This window comes from Necator americanus, chromosome X (genome assembly GCF_031761385.1).
Source record: "Necator americanus strain Aroian chromosome X, whole genome shotgun sequence".
Classification (NCBI taxonomy): Eukaryota; Metazoa; Nematoda; class Chromadorea; order Rhabditida; family Ancylostomatidae; genus Necator; species Necator americanus.
In genome coordinates, this window is record NC_087376.1 from 16,990,603 (window position 1) to 17,010,010 (window position 19,408).

At 45.1% G+C, this 19,408-nt stretch overlaps 8 protein-coding genes across 10 annotated transcripts in view; 5 read left to right on the forward strand and 3 right to left on the reverse strand.

The window, feature by feature from the left end:
• Positions 1–1,917: 1,917 nt before the first annotated feature.
• Positions 1,918–6,241, reverse strand: RB195_023663 (uncharacterized protein; the record flags this gene model as incomplete). Of its 2 annotated transcripts, XM_064211181.1 has the most annotated exons (5): positions 4,179–4,949; positions 5,015–5,332; positions 5,425–5,758; positions 5,866–6,018; positions 6,078–6,241. In XM_064211181.1, 5 exons carry the CDS (start codon positions 6,239–6,241, stop codon positions 4,179–4,181), a joined length of 1,740 nt encoding a protein of 579 aa, XP_064067063.1. The 2 variants fall into 2 exon arrangements, with proteins under 2 accessions (XP_064067061.1, XP_064067063.1); XM_064211180.1 differs by lacking the exons at positions 5,425–5,758; positions 5,866–6,018; positions 6,078–6,241 and adding an exon at positions 1,918–2,043 and having other exon boundaries at positions 4,488–4,870; positions 4,975–5,272.
• On the forward strand, positions 1,921–2,231 carry RB195_023664 (uncharacterized protein; the record flags this gene model as incomplete). The annotated part of the gene is made up of 2 exons (XM_064211182.1): positions 1,921–2,070; positions 2,127–2,231. The coding sequence occupies 2 exons, from the start codon at positions 1,921–1,923 to the stop codon at positions 2,229–2,231; spliced, it is 255 nt and encodes an 84-aa protein (XP_064067062.1).
• An 8-nt stretch (positions 6,242–6,249) lies between the features above and the next one.
• On the reverse strand, positions 6,250–6,628 carry RB195_023665 (uncharacterized protein; the record flags this gene model as incomplete). Its single annotated transcript, XM_064211183.1, has 2 exons — positions 6,250–6,402; positions 6,470–6,628. The coding sequence occupies 2 exons, from the start codon at positions 6,626–6,628 to the stop codon at positions 6,250–6,252; spliced, it is 312 nt and encodes a 103-aa protein (XP_064067064.1).
• Positions 6,629–6,801: 173 nt separating this feature from the next.
• On the reverse strand, positions 6,802–7,170 carry RB195_023666 (uncharacterized protein; the record flags this gene model as incomplete). Its single annotated transcript, XM_064211184.1, has 1 exon — positions 6,802–7,170. One exon carries the CDS (start codon positions 7,168–7,170, stop codon positions 6,802–6,804), a length of 369 nt encoding a protein of 122 aa, XP_064067065.1.
• Positions 7,171–7,445: 275 nt separating this feature from the next.
• RB195_023667 (uncharacterized protein) lies at positions 7,446–8,009 on the forward strand (the record flags this gene model as incomplete). Its single annotated transcript, XM_013443211.2, has 3 exons — positions 7,446–7,556; positions 7,640–7,755; positions 7,811–8,009. 3 exons carry the CDS (start codon positions 7,446–7,448, stop codon positions 8,007–8,009), a joined length of 426 nt encoding a protein of 141 aa, XP_013298665.2.
• Positions 8,010–9,846: 1,837 nt separating this feature from the next.
• RB195_023668 (uncharacterized protein) lies at positions 9,847–10,236 on the forward strand (the record flags this gene model as incomplete). Its single annotated transcript, XM_064211185.1, has 1 exon — positions 9,847–10,236. One exon carries the CDS (start codon positions 9,847–9,849, stop codon positions 10,234–10,236), a length of 390 nt encoding a protein of 129 aa, XP_064067066.1.
• Positions 10,237–10,353: 117 nt separating this feature from the next.
• Positions 10,354–10,842, forward strand: RB195_023669 (uncharacterized protein; the record flags this gene model as incomplete). Its single annotated transcript, XM_064211186.1, has 1 exon — positions 10,354–10,842. The coding sequence occupies one exon, from the start codon at positions 10,354–10,356 to the stop codon at positions 10,840–10,842; it is 489 nt and encodes a 162-aa protein (XP_064067067.1).
• Positions 10,843–18,751: 7,909 nt separating this feature from the next.
• RB195_023670 (uncharacterized protein) overlaps positions 18,752–19,408 on the forward strand; it is a gene marked incomplete at both ends in the record, with an annotated part of 19,914 nt that continues 19,257 nt past the window's right edge. The window contains one exon of one of the 2 annotated variants that reach the window (XM_013443212.2): positions 18,752–18,817. In XM_013443212.2, the coding sequence (XP_013298666.2) occupies positions 18,752–18,817 (66 nt within the window). The remainder of the gene's footprint in view (positions 18,818–19,408) is intronic. The other variant, XM_064211187.1, reaches the window with a different exon arrangement.

Genomic DNA, 19,408 nt, shown 5'->3' on the forward strand with positions numbered 1-19,408 from the left:
TGTAATGATTTCGAGCCTTCTCAGAGGGTAAGAACGTGCAGCATGTGCTTCTATCGACGCAAAGATGATCGAATCCTTTTAATCACTGCGGTTAACATAACGATCGCAAATTCTAACAGTTACACCTCTAATGTACCGCGCAGACAATATGCTGACTTGAAAAAGCTCAATTTTGGCTTACCTTTCATATCTGACGACTCTCAAGGACCAAGTGAGACTTGTGGAAGTACCTTACACAATTTTCAAGAAGCAGTTATTTTGCAATAGAATATACAACAGATTTTGCATAACTCCAAACTGCGTAACATGCCCATTCGGCTCTTAATTTCGTGCAAAGCATGTGGGGAACAAAATACTTTGGTGAAACAAACCGATCACTTCGTGTTCATATGAAAGAACATCTAAATGGGGTGAAACACTCGAACGCAACAACCCCTCTTGGAGTTCATCGAAGACTTAGTTAGATACTTAAAGACTGTGGCTTTATTAATATGCGGCAATTTTCATAACATTCGGTAACCACGTAATTCTTCGAGAAAAAAACGAAAAAGTGCGGACACGTCTGTTTTCGTTTTCTGGCGAAGTACCGTGGCTACTGTAGTTTGCAAAGGAAATGCATTGTTCAGATTTTTCGGGAGTGTTGAAGAGTTTTTAGCTGGAATGACCAAAATTTCCATAATTTCTATACGAATTTTTTGAAAAGAAAAAAATAGTGGTTCTTACTTCTCGCGAACGAGCATTAGCCGCTCAATAATTGTAAATGGAAGCAATATCATCGCCCACTTGAGATGGTGTTTTAGGTACGAGTTGTTGAGGCTACGTGGCGCGTTCCCAGGTTACGGATAATGGGCTAGTCGCGGACCAAAAACGACCTTGTACCTGCCCTGAGGCGCAGGTGGATTCAGTTGATGGACTCCCTGTTTCTGCTATGCCAGGATCGGCTCATAATATTACTGTATCCCGCACGTCGGTCCGGCCAAAAGCCTGCATTCAAGTGACTGGGAGGTGCAAGGGAGGCGGTTTGGAGTCGCCTCCAACAAATAAGCTCCACATTTCCACTCCGGGAGAACGCAACGTTCTCCCGAAAACTCACGGGAGTAGAGGCTTGCAACCTGCCCATGTGTTTTAAATTTTTATGCAAAGCACAGTAATGAAAAATTGTGCTTTCCTCCTGATTCCGAAGGAAAGTCTGGTATGGTAGCACCAGGAAAGACGGGGTTGCAGGAGTCATGTAGGCTACCGAAACGGAAAAGTACTAGGATGACTACCTATGCTTAAAACGCCCGTACGCGTGCATAGGATGCGGCCATTGAAGATCTGATGAAGCAAGCCAGGAAGTTTAAGTAACGACGTCATCGGACTGACCGAGATGAGGCGACGCCACCCAATGAACGCCGTGTATGACACTGGAGAAGAACTGTTCTTAGAAAATGCGACAGTAGAGGAGTTGGTGTTCTTGTCAACACGAATATGGCAATAAACGTCGACTCTTTCGAACAACTAACGTCCCGAATCGGACGTTTACGGATGAGAATATGTGGTTCAACGCCAGCTTTGATAATCTTCGTCGCTTACGGTCCAACATCAAGCTACGAAGAAGAAGTCGAAGCTTTGTAGATGGACGTGGAGTTCTACAGATAAGATCATACCTTCTACAAAGCCATACTTGGCGATTTCGACGCCAAAATTGACTCCATAAGAACACTTGAAGAACTTCACATCGCAACCCACGGCCGTCAATGGAATGAGCAGAGAGAGGGTGGCGGTCACCTGTTGGAGGGTACCATTATGAAATTGGCCACATCATCGTGGCACATAAAAGGCTTTGCCTGATGAATGTTGTTGTTGTACCAAAGTTTTATACGGGATCGGACCATTGCCTTCGAGAAATATTGTCTTTCACACGAAGAAAAGAGATCAATGTTCACAAAGCGAACTCCTAGAACTATCATGAACTGGGATCTTTTCGCTTCGTTTGTCGGCTTTTGGGAAGATACCGTCACGGACAACATCGGCGACGAATATGAACGGCTTGTAGAACATCTTAACGACTGTACGAGAAAGCGAAGGGTTTGAAAATCACCAAGAGACCCCTGTCTCCGGAAACTATAGAGCTTATACGTTAGCGTGGAGCTGCACGAGCTGCAGGCAACCATGAATTCACGTCCAAGCTCGCAAGGCGTTGCAGAGAGGCGATAAAAGAAGACTTCAAAGAGAGAAGAGCAGACTGAAGCGCAGTGCAGAGGCAGGAAGAAGCATCCAGAAGAAGCATGCACGTCGGAACTTCGCCAATTGTAAAACAGACTGCTCTCCGGATCCAGATGGAACAACTATAGCATTGAGAGAGGGGATGGAAAAAGGTCATTAACGACTTCTACTCAGATCTCTTCCACAGCCACTTCATCGTGCCTCCTCACCATCTGAGGGAAGATGAACATGTCATTCCAAGGGTCCTTCCTTCCGAAGTCCGACATGTCATCATGTCGGTGAAGAATCGTACTTCACCTGATTCTGACATAATCAAGCTTGGCTCTGAAGTACCTACCGCCAGTCCTCATCAACACACTAGTAATGCTCTTAACTCGTTATCTCAGAGTGCGAGGTTCCTAAGCAATGGAAAACCAGCAAGACCGTGCTGTTTCTTATGAAGGGAGACCCACAAGACATCGGCAACTATCGCCCAATCTGCTCACTGTCTTTCATCTACAAACTCCTTACAAGAGTAATCCTAAACAGTATAGAAAGAACATTAAATGAAGGACAGCCATGCGAGGAAGCAGAGTTTCGAAAAGGGTTCAGTACGGTTGACCACATACACACGGTTCCAAAACTCATGGAAGTATCGTGAGAGTACAAGATGCCGCTGTGTCTCACTTTCAACGTTTTGAAGAAATCCTTTGATACAGTTGAGAACAAAGCGGTCGTGGAGGCCTTGGACAACCAAGGCGTCTCTCCTCTACACATAAAGATTCTTAATGAGTTGTATAGCAACTTCACAACCAAAATTTCCCGTTCTACAATAATATCATAATCGATGTGATGAGAGGGTTCGTCAGGGTGACAAATTTTCACTCAAAATATTCTGTGCCACTCTCGACAACGCAATTGGAATGGGATAACATGGGAGTGGAAGTTGCCGGCGGGCGTTTACACCGTCTTCGTTTCGCTGATGACATCGTTCTTATCGAGCATTGATCAGGCGGAACAGATGCTGGCCAAATACCGAAACATGTAAAAAGATCGGTCTTCAGCTGAACCTTGACAAAACGATGTTAATGAGAAACGGATGGGTTTCTGATGTCCCATTCATGCTCAACGGAACGAATATATCCGAATGCTCCAACTATGTATATCTAGGTCGGGAAATCAACATGATGAACGAACTATTCAGCAGCACCGTTCTTCCAGCTTCGACCTACGCTTCATAAACGTGGGCGTTTCGCAAGTAAAAGGAAAATGCTATCAGCGTCATAGAGCGCGGAATTGAAGTGATGATGCTAGGAGTAACCCGCTTTACGCAAGTGAAGGAAGGGATTCGAAGTTCACTCCTACGTTACCGGTCGAAGATCAGAGACACTGCCGCATATACCAAAAAAAAGCAAAATTGGGTGGGCCGGACACGTGATGCATTTCAACGACAATCGTACCAATGCCGTAAACGATTAGATACTGCGCGACATCAGACGCACAGCTGGAAGACCGTCGACTCGCTGATCAGACCTCTTTAGGAAGTCCCTCAAAGAGAATATGATGGTCTTTGAGGCCACGAGAAGAGATACCACTAGGCAGCACTCGCGCGCGATCGGAACAGATGGAAGTATTATTGGTGCTCGAGCAAATCGATGAACAACGGGAGTGCAGGTGATACAGGTGTTTGGTTCATGTAGTTTTGTTCTTCATTGGCAAAATACTTGAGCTCACTGAAATCGAGCACAAGGACAGGTGATAACATGACTGGATTTAAGTAGTCCAGTACTCTTATAGAGTGTGCAAAAGAGAATATGTGAATATGAGCAATTCAGCTCTTTAGGATTAACTTAATTTTTCATACAGACTTAAATCAGTCTAACGACCATGACTCGACTCGACCATGATCTTGACTTAATCGGCGGGCTGATGTCATCGCATCATCGATCTTCTGCTAGAGCTTGCACAGAATCAATCCATTCGTCGCTATTTCATATCCTGCGAACTCTTGCGTCTCGCCTGAACTGCCTATCCACGAGGAGTATCCTCAGGTCCTCTTTCACCACCTCAGTCCAGAACTTCCGTTCTCGGCCGGCTGGCCTCTTCCTGCTTAAACCCGACGGACTTCTTAGAACTCGTCGAGCGGGGCGATCTGCTGGTCTCCTTAATATATGACCAAAGAAGTGAAGACTATCTACTCTAGCCAATTTCGATGGCAGTGCAAGATGTTCATATCTTCTAAGTGTCATCCGCCGGTAAACTACATCAATTTCTGCGCAAAAATCTTCACTGTGGCATACCCTAGGCCAAAAGTAGCCAAGTAGTCGTCTAAGCAGCTTTCGTTTCTTGCAATCAAGCCTCTCCATCCCTGTAGATGGAGCTGCCGTCTCCGATCCATACATCATGATGGGGCGAATTGCGGATAGGTAGACTCGCAGCTTAACTTCGTTGGTGATGTGGGTCGACCACAGACATTTCGTTAAGGTGTTAAACGCAGAAGTGGCGTTAGCGTATCTTTGCTGAACATCTCTCTCGTGGCTGCCATCGTTCTTCAGCGTACAGCCCAGGTAACAGAACTCATCGACGAGTTCTATCGGTTGTCCGTCCACCCTGACTTCCGCTCGAGGTCTCGAAGAGATCCACATCTGCTTGGATTTATCAGGGCGTAGACGTAGTCCATAGGCTGCAGCCAGCTTCGATACAAAGTTAACAACATGTTGAAGTTTCGTACTGCTTTTCGCAAAGATAACAACATCGTCAGCCTACTCGAGATCTCAAGAGGTGCACCTAATACTGTTAGAATTATATCGGCAGGACAATGATCTACTGTTCTTCGCATAATGTCGTAGATGGCGAAATTGGACAGGAAGGCTCCTGCCACTGCCCCTTGTCTTACTCCAGTTACCACTTCAAATGGTGTTGTACATCCGGCTGGTGTCCGAACTGCAGCAGTTTTTCGCTGATTTATGTCATCAAGCAAGCGAACAAACTTTCCTGGTACTCCATCGGTGCGGAGCGCATTGAGAAGACGGCCTCGGTGAGGAGAGTCGAACGCGGCTTCAAAATCCAGAAACGCTAGTTGCATTGGCTTCGAATACCGCTGCCAGGTTTCGATCACTCTCCTGACGATGAACACCTGGTCAGCCTAGATCGGCCAAGACGGAAGCCAGCTTGCCCATCGCCCGTTGTTCCTTCGTGATGTTTAATGAGTCGGTCCAGGATAATGCGCTCCAATACCTTGTACATAAAATGCAGCAAAGAGATTCCTCGATAATGCCTAGGGTCCGTGACGGATAACTTCTTGTGGAGGGGAATTGTGATAGCGTGTCTCCACGAATCAGATATCCTTTCGTTTATCCATATTGAACGGATGATCTTTTTCATCTCACGAATCCCAGACGGAGGAAGATATTCCAGCATTTCTGCGCTAATCCCGTCATCTCCACCAGATTTTCCAATCTTCATTTTTTGAATACAGACTAGAACCTCCGACTTGGTCGATGGCTTCTCGTTGACCGCATATGTCAGCCTATGAACGTGCTCGAGTTCGGGAGGTGATGGTGCTTGCCGGCTCAACAAGGTCTTAGATCCTTCCAAATTGGAAGGGTTGCTTCACCGACAGCTACTCCATTGGCAGTGTTGAGGACAAGAGAACATCTTTTCATTTTGCCGCTATACTGTTTTAGTAGAGCATAGGCTTTCCGTGGGTTCCTGTCCTCCCACGCTTTCTCAAACTCCATCGTTCTTGACGTCCGCTCGTTATCGCGGTCTTGTTGCAGTTGACGACGCAACTTCCTTCTAAGACGCTCTTCCTGGTTGAAGTCACCAGCGCTGCGCGCGGCACATACAGAATTGTACGTGGATTTTGTTTCCGCAGATGCAAGGCAAACTTCTTCCTCGGCAATAGAACCGGGAGCGTTTTATTTGCAGCGTCCTGGATGCACTTTGTGAAGGAATCCGCATCGCTAAGCTTCTTCCTGGTCCGTACTCCAACATGAATAGACACATGTTGGCGGAAATTCGTTCTGTATTCTTCATCTTTCAGACCAGCCATGTCGATTTTCAGTTGAAGAGGAACTCCTCGGTTTCTCTTGTGAACCGTATCTTGAAGCTGAGAAGAACTGGACGGTGGTCAGTGTCAAACGCGACGTCCCTAACAGCTCTAGATTTTCGGATATCTGACTGAGGAATGTTCCCCGCCAGAACATAGTCGAGCTGAAGCTCAAGAGTCCTCATCTTCCGCTTGCGCTGCTCTTCAGGCGTTAAAAGGGTTGATCCCTACCACGTGAGCTGAAGCTCGATGATTCCTCTTAAACGTGGAAGCGATGATGAGACCCGTCTGTTCGCTCAACTCGACCAGACGGTCACCATTGGTCGACGTGCGCTGGATAATACCATTTTCCTTGCACATCAGATTGCTTTTCGAGTTCCGTCTTCGCATTTCCGTCAATTCCGACAATGACCACCTGCTGGCTTGGTATTTTAGACACCAACGCAGTGAGTTCATCATAGAAGGCGTCCTTACTGTTGTCCTCAGCGGTTTCCGTAGGTGCGTAAGCACTTACGATCGAGAGTTTACGTCCTCTGCGATCCCACAGTCGTAGAAAGGCGCATCTAGACGAAGTTGAGCCAAATTCCTTCTCCAGGTTGTTGTAATCGTTCCTCAGCTATCGCGCAGCCATCTACTTTGTTCTCATCAGCATCGCCGCAGTATATGGTGTAATTTTCGATGCTGATGACGGGCCGAGCTCTCATGCGCGTTTCCTGCGGTGCAGCAAAAGGCACCCAGAGATATCGCAGAAGCCTGCATAGAGCGGCTTGTTGGAGTCCACTCGATAGTGTTCGGCAGTTCAGCGTGACGAAACGAATGGTTGTTGCCAAAGATTCCATGCTCCCTTCAGGCAGTTGACCTTTCAGGTTATGAGCTTTGGCGATGTGCTGGAGGACAGCTGCTTTTTGCCATGTATGAAAATCATTCGCCATATAATAGTTCGGGTTATATAGCTCGTACGTTCCCAATGCGTACACTCGAACGCCTGATTGCGTTTACTCAAAGGAGGGCCACCACGTGCAGGTAGCAGTTAGACTCGTATACGCGGCCCTCTGACGACGACTATATGTCTAGAATATCTCACTGTCCAACAACAGGATTGATTGTTTTGTTCCAAGCTCACTTATGTTGTGAAGTTACAAAACAGTGTTAGAAGAGTAAGCTGTGTTATAACGAGCAAGCTACAGAAGTTCCGAATACATCACTAATGGGCCAACCGACATGTGGAAATGAAGCACTACCACCCAGATTACGACATCGCGCTTCCTTAGGCATCAGTGAACGGGACGACGTGTTAGAAGTGCTAGATCCTCTTTCTGTAAGTGAATAATTTCTCTTTGGCAGAGTCTATAACGTATTAAGTGGTGTCTATTGAATACTACATGAATAAATTGAATTTAGGCAGTGTCTCTCAGAAAGCATCCTCTTTCAAGTGTTTCAACTGTCCCACTCGACCAAAATTTCATGGCACGCATGGAACAAATGGAGATATTGTATTTGGAAGCACCTTTTGCTGAGTCAGTTCCTTTTCCGCTATTCCGTTTAATTTTTGACATATTGAATATCTTTTAGTCGTTCACGATGCGATCAGATGGTAGCGAAGTGCAGAGGTGATATTGCGAGTGCTCTCCGCGAATTGAAAGTCAAACACCTTATTGATACCAGGATTGCGGATGACAGAGAAAAAGCACGTAAAGCTCTTGAGTCAAGTTCATGGGATCTCAATGCTGCAGCAGAATTTCTACTGATGACTGCTTCGAGCAAAAAGTGAATATCGTAGGAGAAGTGCGAACAAATGCGTTGCAAAGTTTGGTAAATGCTATCCTGCTGCGCTCATGCTTATTGACATGTGAGCTGCATCTAGGACATCATCTCTTTAACAAAGCTTTATCACGAAAGCTCTGTTGTGCGAGCGTTACTTCCTACACTATTTGGTATTGTGGAATTGTCTATTTTTTGTTAAGCGTTTGTTGAGCTGCAAACTGTTCAAATTATTTTTGTTATGTTTCTGTGGATTTCGGGTCCTCTTACATTATGCTCTATCGATTTCAATAGGCAGACTAGTGAGATAATTGCTCACTGTTCATTCCCACACTTTGCATGTGCTATTACCTGTTCCAGTTCGTTTTGTCTCGTATACCAATATAAGCCTGACTTTGGTTGATGTGGATGTGACGGGACCAACATATAGTAGTGTAAAAACTCTATGAAGCACAGTGCAGTTGCTTAGACGGTTGCGCTCGAAGCGGTGCGGTGGAGCGCAACGGTTGAAATTAAAATGGCAAGCTGCTGCAATGAACGGTGGTAGCACGCAAATGCATCGTGCTTCATGTCTCTTTGACCCGACTATATGTTGTAGGAGGTGGTTCTTCTCCGAGTGCAGACTCGTACAGTCGTCTAGACACCCGTTTGAAGCTGGGCTACTTCTTCCCCTTTTGTACACTATCTTATAGTGAATACATTTATCTTATGATAAATATTTACATCTCTATATGATAGGAAATAATGGCTATTGTTCTGTCATGGAGATCCTTGGAGGACAGTATTGGGAGGATTTTACTTTTTTAACACTGTTGAAGAATTAACTGCTTTTTTGCGCACCAGCCCGCGTCGGCCCATCAAGCCAACCAACAGTCAATAAAAGAGCAGAATGTGAATTTTCAATATTAAGGAAATTCTGTGAACTAAAAAATCTAAGAAAACTAGAAAAAAGGTCCTGCAGGCGAACCGTAAAGTTTCTTCAATTTGGGAATAGCCGCTGTTTTTGACCATGACTGTCAAGAATGTTGAGCTATACCGTCAAACCGATCTCCTTGCACGACTGTGCTCCTCTTGTAGAGGGTAATCCAAATACAGATTTGCGATGTTTTAGGAAGCCTCAGAAACCTTAAAAACATTGTAATTATCCTAAGGCACACCAAACAACGTGCTGCACCTGAAATTTTTTCTCTGGGTCAGTCTCGGTTTTACCTAGTCCTCGGACTATCTCAAATCGAGAGACAAGTTGGAGGAATTGAACAGTAGCTTTAAAAAATATCAGAAAGTGATATGTAAATGATGGAGCGGGTGTAACGCAGTCAGTGTCCCGCTGTGACTGCACGAACGATAGATGGTTCAAACCCGCCCTGGTGCCAACCAAGTTCTTCACCCTCCGGTGTCTCCAAATTGGTACCAGAGTTGTCTGGGAAGATGAAAGCACTGACTTGACACAGCGGCTAAAGTAGAACGAATGGTTGCGTCCCCATGAGGATTGATCAACCCTCAATCTGCATTTTATCCCTTATATATACTATGGATGGGGCTGCGTAAACAAGTCTGATTGTTACCTGCAAGTGCCCTGCTCTTACTAGACGCAATCAGGCACTTGAGTATACGCATTGGGAACGTACGAGCTATATAACCTGCACTGCTATATGGCAAAAGCTTCCCACACATTACAAAAAGGTGCTGTGCTTATGCACCATGCCAGAGCCCATATCCTGAAAGGTCGAATGCCTGAGGAAACAAGGAATCTTTGGCGACAAAGATCCGTCTCATTACACTGAACTACCGGTCGCTGTCAAGTGAACTCCAACAAGCCGCTCTATGCAGACTTCTGTGATATCTGCATGCACCGTTTGCTTCATTGCAGGAAGCACGCATCAGGGATCGCCGTCTCAGCAGTATCGACAATTACGCCATCTACTGCGGCGATGGTTGATGGAAGGAAAGTAGGAGGCTGTGCAATAGCTGTCACGAGTGATTACAACAACCTGGTCGAGGAGTTGAGATCAACGTCGTCAAGATGCGCCTTTGTACGATTGCGGGATCGCAGAGGACTCAAACTCTGGATCGTAGGTGCTCACGCACTTGCGGAGACCGCAGAGGACCACAACAAGGACGCATTTTATGATAAGCTCAATACATTGGTATCCAACATACCAAGCCAGCAGGTGGTAATTGTTGGAATTGATGCGAATACAAAGATGGGACCTGAACAACAATCCTATGTGCTTTGAAGATGGTTCTATCCCATGGAGCAAACATCGGACAACAGAAATTGTCTGATAGACCTTTGCTAGCAGACGAACGAAGGGACAACCCCATTAACGCCAGAAGAGCAGCGAAAGCGGAAGATGCCGACTCTTAAGCTTCAGCTCAATTACGATCTGTCGAAGAACATACCTTTCTCAAATATCCGGAAATCTAGGGCTGTCTGGGACGTTGCATTCGATTCCGACAACCGCCCAATTCTTCTCAGCTTTATGGTACGGTTCCAGAAAAGATATCGGAGCTCAACATTAACTGAAGCTCGACTTGGCCGGTCTGAAAAACGAGTAATGCAGAAAGAAGTTCCACCAAGAGTATCGATCAGTATTGAATTATGGACCAAGGAGAGAGCGGACGACGCTGACTCTTTCTTTAAACGCATTCAGGAAGCTGAAAAGAAAACGCCCCCTGTTTTAACACCGAGGAAGAAGTTTGCCTTTGCATCTGCGGAGACAATATCCACGAAGAATTCTGTATGTGTTGCTTGCATTACTAGTGAGGTCACCCAGGAGAAGCTGAGAAGGAGATTGCGTCATCAACTGAAACGTGATCGTGAAAACGAATGGACGTCATGAGCGAAGGAGTTTGAGAAGGCGTGGGAGGAAAAGAACCGGAAAAGAGCCTATACTCTGCTAAGGCAATATAGCGGGATGATAAAGGGGTGATTGCATGGTATCAGGAGTAGTGTATTGTATCACGTGCAGGTTGTGTCGGAGTCGCTGTCGTGGAGGCAACTCGGCCCATCCGGAAGGAGCATTTTAACACTTTGCTGAACCGACAAACATCGTCAGTTCTTCAACTCGTGCACGCCCAAAGACAGACATACACCACGGTCAGCGAAAAGCCACCGACGGAGTTGGAGGTTCTGGTCTGTATTCAAGAAATGAATGAAAAATCTGGCAGAGACGGTGGAATTGGAAAGAAATGCTGAAATCTCTTCCTCCTGGGATTCGTGAGATGACGAAGATCGTCCGTTCAACATGGATTGATAAAAGGATTCCTGACTCCTGGTGACACGCTATTAAAATTCTCCACAAGAAGCTATCCGTTACGAAACACAGTAATTACCGAGGAATATCATTGCTGCGCGTAATGTACAACGTTTTGGAGTGGATTATCCTATATCGGCCAATCAAACATTCGCGACTGAAGAAACCACTCGGGACTAAGAGGCCGGGTTTCGTGACGAACTGACCGGGTGGACGGTCTACGATTGATCAGGTGCTCGTTGTGAGAAGGGTGATCCAAGTGTGGCAGCAGGATTCAAAGCCCTTACAATTAGTTTTGTTGGACTTCGAATGTGTTTCGATTCTTCTCACCGGAGCCATTTTCTCAACGCTCTTCGTGTCAGTGAAGTTTTAGGTAAATTCGTACGCCTAATAAACGACATGAATAGAAGAACAAGTGCTACGGTGGCTGCAGTTCGAAGACCAGCTGGATGTACTACACCGTTCAAAGTGGAAACTGGAGTAAGACAAGGGGACGTGGCCGGACACTCTCTGTTCAACTTTGCCGTCGATGGCATAGTGCGAAGGACAGTTGATCAGTGTCCCGCCGATTTCATTTTAGCACCTTCTGCACGTCCCTTGGTGGATCTCTAGTACGCCGACGATGTAGTAATATTCGCTTCTAGCAGCACGAAGTCACAACATGTTGATAACGTTGTATCGAAATTAGCTGCAGCCATCCGATCCACGTCTCCGCCCTGATAAATGCAAGCAGATGTGGGTCGCTTACCTGACGTCATGAACCAGCGATCAACTGCTGCTAATTCGGCATTCAACTGCAGTTCGAACACCAGGATGTACAACACCGTGTGAAGTGGTAAGTGGAGCAGAAAAAAGTACAATGGAAAAACAATTCCTGTTCAATTTTGCCATCGACAACATCATGCAAAGAGAAGTTGGTCTTGGTAGGTCCCGAGTGCGCCGATGACGTTGTTATATTCGCGGAAAACAGTTCGAATTTTCAACATGTCGTTAACCTTGTATCGAAATTAGCTGCAGCCTTCGAATTAGCGAGCGACTCCGCCCTGATAAATGCAGGCAGATGTGGATCTGTTCGAGACCCTCAACAGGAATCAGGAAGGACAGCCAACCTATCGAACTCGTGGAGTTGTAAGTTCTGTTATTTGGGCTGTATGCTGAAAAACGATGGCAGCTACGAGAAAGATATTCAGCAAAGATGCGCTAAAGCTAATTCGGCATTCAACTCATTGACCAAGTGCTTGTGGTCGACCCCCATCGTCAACGAAGTCAAGCTGAAAGTCTAGCTATCCGCAATTTGTCCTATCATGATGTACAGATCGGAGACTTGAGCAGCGCCATCGACGGTGACGGAGAAGTTTGAATACATGGAGATAAAGCTGTTAAGACGACTGCTAGCCTATTTTTGGTCGTTGGAATGCCATAACGAAGAGCTTTACTCGGAAGTGGACATAGTGTTCTGGCGAATTACACGTGGAAAACGTCCATGTCTTGCCCGGCCTTCTGAAGTAGAAGAAAATTTATTGCTATGACCGAAACAAAAAAGAACAGCAAAAAGAATCTTCCAGCAATTAGTTACAAGGGCTGTAAAAGTAGGAAGAATTGTTTTGCAACTATTTCCCTCCCCTTAATTAAACTTCAAAGCCCATATTCTCTTTTGGTCTCCCTCATTAGAGGGATCACAGCCAGTTAGTACTGTTTCTCTTGTTCCAGCGGTGACTCATAATGCTCTTGTATCCTGCACATCGGTCCGACGAAAAGCTTGCATTCAAGTAGATGGAAAGTGCAAGAGAGGTCGTTTGGAGTCATCTCCAACAACTAATTTCCTTTTGTCCATTTGGGACTACGCAAACTCGTGGTAGTAGGAGCCTGCAACCTACCCATGGATTTTAAAATGATATGCATTCCACAGCAGTGAGAAAGAGTATCCTGACCCCGGAGGAAGGCTCTAACGATAGTGCCAGGAAGGACGGGCTTGCAGCAACCATCTAGGCTACCAAAACAGATGATGGTTGATGATGATCTGTACTTACAACACGTAAGCGTGGAATGGAAGTGTTCATTGAACATCTGATGATGAAAGCTAGGATTCTTAAGTACGACGTCATCGGATTGACTTAAATGAGACGACGCCACCCACTGAACGCCGTATATGGCACTGGAGGGGAACTGTTCTTAGGAGCATGCGACAGAAGAGGAGTTGGTGGAGCTGGTATCCTGGTTAACACGAGTATGGCAATAAACGTCGACTCTTTCGAACAACTTACGTCCCGAATCGCACGTTTACGGTGGGAGGGGGGGGAGTGGGGGTGAAAATGTGATTCAATGCCAGCCTTGAGCGACTTCGTCATTTACACTCCAATATCAAACTACGAAGAGGAAGACGTCGAAGCTTTGTATATGGACGAAGTTGAAGTTCTACAGAGAAGATCATACCTTCTACAAGGCCATACGATTTCGACGCCAAAATTGGCTCTATAAGAACACCTGAAGAACTTCACATCGGAACCCATGGACTTCAATGGAATGAACAGAGAGAGGGGTTTTCGAGTCTATCGTGACGACCACGACCATCCATGGGAACTCGCAGTTCCGGGGCTCTCCTCTCTACACTGGACGTGGAGGTCACCCGTTGGAGGGTACCATTATGAAATTGGCCACATCATCGTCAGTAAAAGGCTTTACCTGATGAATGTTGTTGTTGTACCGAAGTTTTATACGGGATCGAACCATTGCCTTCTTCGAGGAATATTGTCTTTCACACGAAGAGAGATCAATGTTCACAAAGCGAACTCCTAGAACTATCATGAACTGGGATCTTTTCGCTTCGTTTGTCGGCTTTTGGGAAGATACCGTCACGGACAACATTGGCGATGAATATGAACGGCTTGTAGAACATCTTAACGACTGTACGAGAAAGCGAAGGGTTTGAAAATCACCAAAAGACTCCTGTCTCCGGAAACTATAGAGCTAATACGTTAGCGTAGAGCTGCACGAGCTGCAAGGCACCATGAATTCACCTTCTCTGCAACGCCTCGCGAGCTTGGAATTCACCATGAATTCCAAACTCGCGAGGCGTTGCAGAGAAGCGATAAAAGAAGACCTCGAAGAGGAAAAAGCAGCAATATTGGCCGAAACAGCAGGAACTGAGCAGAGCTGAGAGTATTCGCTACGATCTCCGGAACTTCGCCAATAGTAGAACAAAAGTGACTCCTCTCCGGAACCCAGATGAACAACTACAACGATTGAGAAGGGGATGGTGAAAGTCATTCACGACTTCTACTCATATCTCTTCGACAACCACGCTCACTTGCATCACCCGGTCCCGACAGAATCAAGTCTGAACATCTAAAGACCCTACCGCCAGTCCTTATCAACGCACTGGTAAAGCTCTTCACTCGTTATCCCTCGGAATTCAAGGTTCCTAAGCAATGTAAAATCAGCAGGACTGTGCTGTTTCTAAGCAATGTAAAACCACAGGACATCGGCACCTATAACCCAATCTGCTTTTGTCTGTCATCTACAAGCTCTTCACAAGAATAATCATACACTAGATAGAAAGAACATTATATGAAGGACAGTCATGCGAGCAAGTAGGGTTTCGAACATGGTTCAGTGACTACATGCACACTCTTTAGAACCACATAGAAGTATCGCGAGTGTACAAGCTGCCGCTATCTCATTTTCATCGACTTGAAGAAAGCCTTCGATTCAGTTGGGGCTGAAGCGGTAATGGAGGCCTTGGACAACCAAAGCATCCCTACTCCACACACTAAAGATTTTATGGGATTCTGATGCCTCATTCGCGCTCAGTCGAACGAGTATATCCGAGTGCTGCTGCTATCCATATCTAGGTCGGGAAATGATGAACGGCCTGACCTCCGAGCTGGGCAGAAGAGCGGAAGCGGCGAACGAGCGGCTTGGGGAGCATACAAGAGCATCGAGGATGTAGTGAGGAGGATTAAGAACATCCGGGTCAGTGCTCTCCTATTCAGCATCACCGTTCTTCCTGCTTTGATACACGCCTCAGAAACCTGGATAAGCTCGAAGAAAATGCGATCAGCGTTATAGAACCTGCAATTGAAACAGTGATGCTAGAAATATCCCGGTTTACGCAAGTTAAGGAAGGGATCCGCGCATGGCAGAGAAAGTAAAATTAGGTGCTCCACTTTGGACATTTGGCACTCCACCTACTTGTTTGAGAGACAGGAATTAATAAGCATCTGAAAACAAATTTAATATATCCTCGTGGAGCGATAAATTCTCTTCCAAATGAAATGTGGGTTTTTTCTCTCCTATATCCATTCTTCACTTTAAAAAAACACTGAAAACTTACTCCTCAACCTAATACATGAATTGCTGGAGCAGAGGGGGTAGAAGAAAGCACATGAATAAAAGATTCGCAAATCTAAACGAATAAAACTTTTTTCAGAGTTTAGGAGATTAGTGAGAATCTTGTGACTTTTCCCAGCCCATTAAAAAGGGTAAACTGAACTCAGAAGAATGGTATGGCCAAAGTTACACAAATTCGGCAAAATTGAATCACAAATGCCGAAAATGGAAGATCTGGACTGAGGTGCTGAAAGAGGACCTGAGTATAGTAGGGTCAAAACGATATAAAACATTGACTACCTTTGATGCAGCTGCAGTGGCTTACGGGACAGCTGGAAATGCTGATATAAGGTCACATTAAATCTTTGTTACCATTTATCACCTCCAAATAAGCTCACGTTATATATAGATGATCATAATACAAAAAAAACGCAAAAAAAAATTACAAAAAAAGACATAATAACTGCTGTCGTATTTCTAGCTACAACTTTTCGCCTTTTATTGCTCTCATAATCGTAACGTGACTATAGATAACTATAGATGTGATGTTTTTCGGATGTAAGTTCTCTTTTGTAGAAATGAAATTAACATCAAATCTCAGAATCTGGGTTCATGATAGTTTTGTGTTACAAGCGGAAACTTTCGTGGAACTTCTCGTCTAGATGTTCCACAGAAAAACCTTTCATAGTATGTCTTTTATTACTTCACTGTGATTTGCATGTGAAATTGGATCAGATGGGATGCTAGACGAATCCTACATCCAAGGCATTTGCAACCAAAAAGCCTTGAATAGCGACGTAGGCATCGATCGCTGTTGAGAGAGGAGGGGGCTGCTGCCCAATTCCCTCGGACTATATGTGATCAGCCACCGTGACCTATCGACCAGTGAAATGTCTTGATTACGGCTGTTCTATGTTCCACATTCCACTTTCCTCTTTCTCCTCACTTTGTGCCGGTGCAACCCTTGATTTAATGTTAATGCAACTCGGATTTGTCACTATTTTTGAAGAGTTCTTCTTTACAAGTCTAAAGTAATCTGTCGCTCATATTATAAGCTCGGTAGGTAAAGCGCAACATTAACGTGGTAGAGATGTTGTTCTATCGACTAGATAACTCAAGTTTGTAGTGACTCCACATATCTATCATATATTTACCATTCACATTCATCGCTTATTTTATGATCGACACATCGTCAATTTTGAAACTTATTGTCTGATCATTCGTTTCTTTCTGAACTCACTTCAATTTGAGATCCAGCCACTCCAGGGAATTTCTTTCTCATTTTCATTAATTTCTTTCTCAAGGACCACATAAACAGTGAGGATCTCTGTTTCCCGCAACCGCATCATTCATCATCGTTAACCGCATCATTTTTTTAAGGAACACGAGTTTTGAAAAGGACCAGTATGCAGCAAATTTGCGAGCCCAATCAGGAACACAATTTATTGCAATAGAAAACGTGTCATTCTTCTAGAACACATTGCTGTTAGCATGGTTTTCTTTTACCATTCCCAGAACGATGGATGACCGTAGAAATTTATAAAAATAGACACTTAGAAATTATAAGTTTCGTTACTGCAGTGATTCGTTAGAGGGGAAAACTGTTTAGAAGACTAAGTTTCCAGCTGCTCATGGAGTGAGATCTGGCACTTTTTTGTTTATGCGAATTAAGTGTGCTTAAAGGCAGCATACCACGAATCTGGGCTGGTACGGATTTCAGGTGGAGTATCCGTATACGGGGTTGTAGGTTACGGAGACCGGGGTAGTTCCGCTCATCTCTCCCTGAGTCACTGCAAGCAGCCGGCCTTTGAATGCTGCTTTGTACGACACCATCTATTGCAGCGCGCCACCTTTGCACGCGTAGCGTCCCTTACTGCCTATCGGAGCCGTCCAAATTGATTTCATATCGAATCGCATGGCGGAGGCGGTGCAAAGGGTGGAGCGCTGCGATATATGGAGTCGTAAAAAACAGCATTCTGGAGGCGGTTGTTTGCAGTGATGCAGGGAGAGATAAGCAGAACTACCCCCGTCTCCATAATCTGCGACCCCGTATACGGACACTCCACCTGAAATCCGCACCGCCTCAGATTCGTGGAAAGGGATAACAACCGGAAGCGAAAGACTAAAGATCAAAGATGAAAATGGAAAGAGAGATCAAAGGTTCTAAACGAGTTACGTGAGCCTTTTCTCAGCAGCATTTGGTTTGCTTGTTGGATTTGCATCATACATCTGGCTCACGTACGCTTGGTGCAGCGATGTGTCTCTAGTTTATCCTGCAGCTCCTTTCCATCTCCTCCTGTCGTTTCTTTTTTCTTTTCTTGAAGTTCTTTTTAGATGATCTCGATCATTCTATCCCATTTAACTGTGTATAGTAATCAGAATTCGTAAGCAGCAACTAAGAGGATCGTAACCTCACCAAGAGTGATAAAAATATCGTTGTGTGGTTTTCTTTCTTTTTCGGTTTATCCTCCGCTCAAAATAGGGGTGGCTGGTTTTTGAAATCTATTACTATGAATGATAATCTGCAATCCAACTCATCTCATGTGTATGTTCATTAATTAACCGCAGTAACAAATCTTTCGAGCATTTCTCTTGAGGTTTCCACTAACATGTTCTTTTATACATGGTTACCAGAACGTTGTATGTTACGTTCTGGGGTTGGCAACGGTTGTGGACGTACTTGTTAAGGAGTGAATGTGTTGAAGATTACCTCAAGAATGCAATGTTTTCGGTCGTTGAAGGCGCCCCCTCATGCATTTTGGTGCGCTCCAAGCGTCACTATTGAGTTACACCGCTGCCAGCTATCGACCAACTTAGCTGCTGTTCAGTGCAATCAACGCTCCCGCGTATTGTCCTGCCCCTTGTCACACTTTAGGGAGTCCTAGAGTACACTTCGTTCCATCTTAGCTTACACTTCCACCAGTCTCCTTATTCCTGCTCCAGATTGCTTGAATGACTGTTAACTACGTCTAATGTGAGTTCGTCACCACATTTTGTTTTTAATTGCGTCGTTTTCGAATTTTGGAAGCATTGCGCACTATAGTAGTAGTACAAGTTGTGCGTATTTCAATCTTGAAAGGTGTGCACGCAGTTTTAGTTTGGATTTTCTTCGATTGATACCACCGCACCACAATTATCTTCGTCTTAAAATGGATATTCCAGGCGGATGTCGGGTAAGGAGCGCACAGAGCCACAATGGGTAACGCCGTCTTCTAATCAGGTATCCTCGCAAGTGCGTGTACCTCACTTATCTGGCCTCAGTTGTCAGTGATACACAATTTTTGCTGCAAGCTCTAGGAGTTGCTCATTCTAGTTACTTTTCTCTTCGATTACTACTGTGCTTCACGAAATTCCTAAGCAAACGTCCCACTAATTAATGACTAGCTGGCTGCTATAACTCAAGCATATCGCAAAGAGGGTGATGCATGTTAGAATTCCAAAATGAGATTCCGAACTATTTGAAACGGTTTGAAGTGCTCTGTAGTTGGCACAAGACCATCAATGGATCCATTTTTTCTATGAGAGCACATGCAGGGTGTGAACAACAGCGAGAAAACTATGTCCTCATCTGAATTATGTCCCTTCCTGATATTTAATCTCAAGGATACTTCCAGTTCTACAAGAATCGATTATGCTTTATTACTTAACCACATCGCCAGCGAATTCAAGGTCGGCAGTTTAAAGGCAGCGTGCTGCGAAATTTAATTTCGCGACGTCCTTCCCTACGAAAACAGTTGCAACGCACCACACTTGTGCATGTGCAGCATCCGCAAGCGAGCTGTCGAAGATCAATGATGCCTCCTCACTCAAGTAAAAGCAATGA